General features: G+C 36.5%; 1 protein-coding gene across 1 annotated transcript; it reads left to right on the forward strand.

The window, feature by feature from the left end:
- Positions 1-2,580: 2,580 nt before the first annotated feature.
- Positions 2,581-5,183, forward strand: fitm2 (fat storage inducing transmembrane protein 2). Its single transcript, XM_005811084.3, has 2 exons — positions 2,581-2,853; positions 4,395-5,183. The coding sequence occupies exons 1-2, from the start codon at positions 2,681-2,683 to the stop codon at positions 4,987-4,989; spliced, it is 768 nt and encodes a 255-aa protein (XP_005811141.1). The 5' UTR covers positions 2,581-2,680; the 3' UTR covers positions 4,990-5,183.
- Positions 5,184-5,393: the final 210 nt, after the last annotated feature.

Genomic DNA, 5,393 nt, shown 5'->3' on the forward strand with positions numbered 1-5,393 from the left:
GTACGAATCAAGGTTTTAAGTTTTGCAGGTTTTGATGAGTTTAAATTTTTAGGTTTTACTTCAGATTTTCAATTTTATTTTAGTTTTAACCATTTGCTTGATTTGTTTTTTTTTTTTTTTTTTTTTGAGAAAACTTAGTTTAAATTTAGTTTTACTATTTTCTATAATAAAATTTTCATTCGGGGCAAGACTGAAAAAAAACATTATAGAAAAAGTTGTGGGTAACAAAATCCCAGAAAACAATCACAGTTTTGTATCTGAAGTGCTAAATAAATAAAATATTTAAAATGGAAGAATCCCAGCTCATCTTACTTTAGCAGAATTTGTAACTTAGTTTTGCTTCCCAGGTTCAGCTGTCCAGGCCATAGAGGAGGAGAGAGTCCCCAAAAATTATACTCAAGAAAAAGTAACACTACTTCAACGTATTTTTACTCAAGTAAAAGCAAAGTACAGCTTGGTAAAAATACTCCTAAAAGTACATCCTCTCAAAAAAAAGTCACTTGATTGAGTAACTATTTACTATATGAGTGAATATTTAAGTAGATCTTTATGTCTATAAACTGAATCCAGGATTTTAAAATGTCGATTTTTAAAAGGAAAAGCTGATGGAAATATTGTCCTTTTTGTTCATTTCCAGTGAGGAATTTTTTAATGAATATCATAAAAAGCATTGTGAACTTGTTGCAACCTGTATCGAATGTTCACAAGGCTCATCAGGCAGCCAGAAGAGGAACAGGGCGTTCTGCAGCAGCTGGTGCGCTTCTCACACGGAGACTTAACCTCAATGTCATCAAGTCAGATCCCCTGAAACTGAGAGGCCCAAACTAAACATCAACTAGAAGCATGAATAAAACTATACATGATCTTTTTTTGCAGATTGGGTTAATTTATTTCTCTGCACTCTGAGATATTTCAGCTTGACTGCCGACACCAGACAGTTTTCCTGCAGATGGCCGCCCTCTCACCGTCTGTCTGATGCAGAATGACTGATAAATAAAAATTCTCTCTATTGAGTTGCATCTTGTCTGGAAAGTGAGGAGAGTAACAAATTACACCAAACACCTACTGTACATCTAGCTCTGAAATAAAATATTTATTTCTGTAAGTTGATTTAAATCCATCATGTAGAAAGTGGCAGATGTCTGCACTGACAGTTTTATCAAGTAGAGTTGCAGAACTAAACGAGACTCTTTGTTGGTTTAGTTTGTTGACAATTTTAAAGTTTGCTCAAAAAAGTAGTTTTTATTTTCTTGCATCGTAGTGACTTTGTAACTGTTACGATAATTTCTAGTTATTTCTTTAGTCTAGGTTTTTTCTGCATTTTTAATCTCAAGAACTTAATGGCAAAATCTAATCTGTTCTGCATCTTTACAAGTCACTCACAGCGACAATTTGTAAAGCACAAATATAACGTTAATGTGAAGCCAATTTGATGGTGCTGCTTAGAGGAATTTTAAAATGACAATCAAGCAACAATAAAGTCAGAAGATGAAAAAGAAAGAAAGCATTGTATTTCTGCTTATGGGTTCAATTTGAACAAATATTCTACCACACATAAAACAATCCCTATTATGTTATTGAGGGTCTGAAATGCCCAGAGGTACTAAATGAATGATTAGTTAAATATTTTTTATGCATGACATAATTATCAAAAAAATTACAAAACTGTTTTCATAATTCTTGAGATTAAATGTTAATAATTTTGAATACATAATACATGAGTTAAAAGCAAAGTTTCATACAATTCAAATGGAATTTCTGCATTCAGTATAAAAATTATTTTGCTGTTAATATTAATGCATTTTTGTTGTCCTTATTCAAATGTTGGCCTGTTTGAGAAAAAAATGCACATTTGTTAATGAAACTGCCATGTAGTGTACAAATCTGTACACTAGGTGGCGATGTGCATTTTGGTTTTACGCTGTGTCTTGCAGTGCACCATAACAACCACATACAGAAATACAGATGTTTAATATTAGGGGGGAAAGCATCTTAGACTTTTATTTTGAAAATAATCAATAATATTCCAAAGATTTCCAGGCCTGTCAAGATAGTGAGATTATCTTAGATCCCGACTTGGAGGAGTTGTGAACTTGCAGAAAACTGCGCTAAAGAAGCCAGAAAGAGAGAAATTATGCTACCAATCTTATACAGCAAAACAGAAGAAAAAATATACAGTAAAGGAAGAAATTTGAGAAAATGTAAGGAATAACGGAATAAAGAACGGGAAAACGGTGTGTAAGATGACAGAAACTTCAAGGAGAAAGAGAAAATATATTTTATAAAGACTTAGGTTTGTTCATACAAGTCTGAACAGAAAAGAAAAGCAATGGACTGCATGAGTGAGATCGCAAGAGACAGGTCAACATATTCTTCTGCAAAGGTTCTAAGAGCAAAAAGGGAAGATTAAGTCACTTGAATTACTTTGTTTCGATTCTAGTCACATTTTAAGTAGGACATTTTTTCCCAGTTCTTGTAAAGTCAGAACGTTTTAGTTGAATAAAGGTTTTCCTTTCTGATTTAAACTCCAACTCAGAAGATGGCGGTAATGCACTTTTAAAGCCGTTTGCCATCTGCCAGTAAAATCTATGAAGAAGAAGGAGAAGCGCGATTGGCCGACTTGCAGGTGACGTCAGTCAGACTTCAGCCCTACGTACGCAGTCAGAGCAGAGGCGTCAACATGGCGGCCATGGATGTCATTGTGGAGCGGTTGATGTCAGTATGGAGGATACCGGCGGTCAGACAGAGTTTTCCCTGGTTGTTTTTATTCATGTCTTTGCTGGGGTCCATTCTGAAGGAACTGGACTTGGTTCCGCAGTCCTATTTCAGCAGCAGCAAGAACTTCGTCAACTTGTAAGTCTGGTCCGTGTGAGAATGGCGTCGTTCAGACGTTTAAAACTCCCCACCTGCTGGTGATGAGGATGTTTAAACTGACAGAATATAAGTCATTTTTCCTTACTTTATTTTTCAGTGATGTAGCGTCACTAGGAGGAAAAAGGTCATGAAAACATCCAAGTTTGTGTTCAGATTAAATAGTTTATTATGGTAACGACGCAATAATTTCAAATACAACACCTAGTTTTATGTTAGGAATCTGTAAAAGTTGGTTTTGATTTAGTTTATGCAGAATTTTGAAACGCAAGGACCCTAAACAGTCTTGAAAATGTTTGAATTTTCAGCAGTTTCCAGGTTTGGTGATGTGTACTCTAGATCATTCCCATTTGAACTTTTGCTTAATCTTTCTAATTTTTCTCAATACATTATCTGCGCTTTAAACTTATTTTGTCGGTATTTTTATGTAGCGCCAAAACAAAGTTCTCCATGTGAAAATATATGTGGCAACACATTTCTTTTTTATTCTTAATGTTCCAGATTCTGTATAGGCCTAACAAATCAACTCATAATTTACCTTAAAATTATTTTAAAATAATGTGAATAAGTGTGGGCACCTTTAAATGAAAAATAAAGGTAATCACTTAAAATCCTCTTTGCATTTTTAATTTTCTGTTAATCAATATTTACACAAATACACAACTGCATTAACTAGTTTTATCACATTTCTGTCATCCACATTCCTCTGTATAAATTTGTGAATTTATACTGGTCCAGTAATTTTTTTAAAGTTTTTTTTTCATCCTTGTTTGGAAGATGAGAAATTCAATAACAAAATATTCTCAAGTCTAAATAAAAAATAGTTCCAAGTTTTGCGTTCTTCAAAGAAGCATTTGCTCAAATTTACAAGGAGTTTTGAAAAACTTAAATCTCTTAAGTCTTGTAAGTGAGGAGTTTTGGTTGCTCAGAAACACTTTAAGTAAAATCATGAATTTCTTTTATTAGTCAGAAACAAAGTGAAATATATTACACTTACTCTCCAGTAGAACAAGCTTGCGTCTAGTCTAAATGTTAACATTTTAGAGCTGATTTTAGTCTGTTTTATTCTTCATTTGGATAAAGTTGCAGTTTTTTTCAGTGAATCAATCAAGTTTATTTGCATAGAGCATTTCAGCAACATGTCAGTTCATCATGAAAGCAGAAACACATCATACAGTAAACAAATGTGAAAACTACTGAGAGACATTACATTTTGTCGAGTCCATTTATTATGGTTCGAAAGCAACTAAACAGGCGAATTTTTAGCTTTGATTAAAAGAAATAAGTGTATCGGCTGTTTTGCAGTTTTCTGAAAGTTTGAATGCTGCTTCTCCATGTTTGGTTGTGGGTAAGATAAACAAATAGATGAGTTTCTCTAGTTTTTTCTGGGACTTTGGTGCTTTAATTCTGGAAATGTTCTTCAGGTGGTAGAAGGCCGACTTTGCAATCGTCTTTATGTGATTCTGAAGGTTCTGGAAAAACATAAATGTGTGTAAACTTCAGTGATTTGTTCTGCTTTGCAGGTATTTCGTTAAAGTCTCCTGGGGATGGACGCTGCTGCTGCTCACGCCTTTCCTCCTCTTCTCCAGCTCTGACAACCAGAGCCGCTCCGCCCTGTTCAAACGCCTACTGGCGTTAGCCGTAGCAACAGCCGTGTGGTATGTCTGCACCGGGACCTTCCTCTACATCGAGGACGTGACGGGCTCTTGCTTTGATAGCAAAACTGCTTCCATTGCTAACGAGTTCACCTCTAAAGCCGCCTGTAGGCGTGCCGGCTTCCACTGGCAGGGCCACGACATCTCGGGCCACTCGTTCATCCTCAGTTACTCCTCCCTGCTCATCATGGAGGAAATATCCGCCATGACGGTTCTGAAGAAGGTCAGGCTGCACAGGACGCTGCTCAACCTTCTGTACTTGGCCTTGAACCTGATAGTGGCGACGTGGGTGTGGATGTTCGCCTGCACCTCTGTTTACTTTCACAACCCGCAGGATAAGCTGCTGGGGACCGCGTGCGGACTGCTGGGGTGGTACCTGACGTACCGGTACTGGTACCAGAAGCCTTTCTCACCGGGCCTGCCGCCGCAGCGCCAGGAGAAAGAACAAAAGCAGCGTGCCTGAGGCACACCGCCGATTTTACAAGCTTCGTTAAACCGTAGGTTATTTTTATCCGGGTCCAAGCTGGACGTGAAACTTGAAAACGTGTTAAGTTTTTGCATCCTGACAGGAAGGCTGCTTTGAAAGCACAAAATCTTATCAAGGATTTTGGTCCAGTTTCTAGTGCAAATATCTTAGTACACTGGAAATAACTTACAAGGAACAGGAGCTTGTTTTAAGTCGTTACTTCCTTAATATTTATGAAAAAGTTCTCGTTCCATTTGCAGATAATTTCATTAAAACATGACATTTTTCCCATGTTATAAGAGAAATAATCTACCAAAAGTGTTGACTCTCGGGGTCAGAGGTTAACAGTTTGTACTGAATAAAGATGCAGTTAAAGAAGAACACTTCACTTTGTCAGAAAC

The sequence above is a fragment of the Xiphophorus maculatus genome, chromosome 1 (genome assembly GCF_002775205.1).
Source record: "Xiphophorus maculatus strain JP 163 A chromosome 1, X_maculatus-5.0-male, whole genome shotgun sequence".
Classification (NCBI taxonomy): domain Eukaryota; kingdom Metazoa; phylum Chordata; class Actinopteri; order Cyprinodontiformes; family Poeciliidae; genus Xiphophorus; species Xiphophorus maculatus.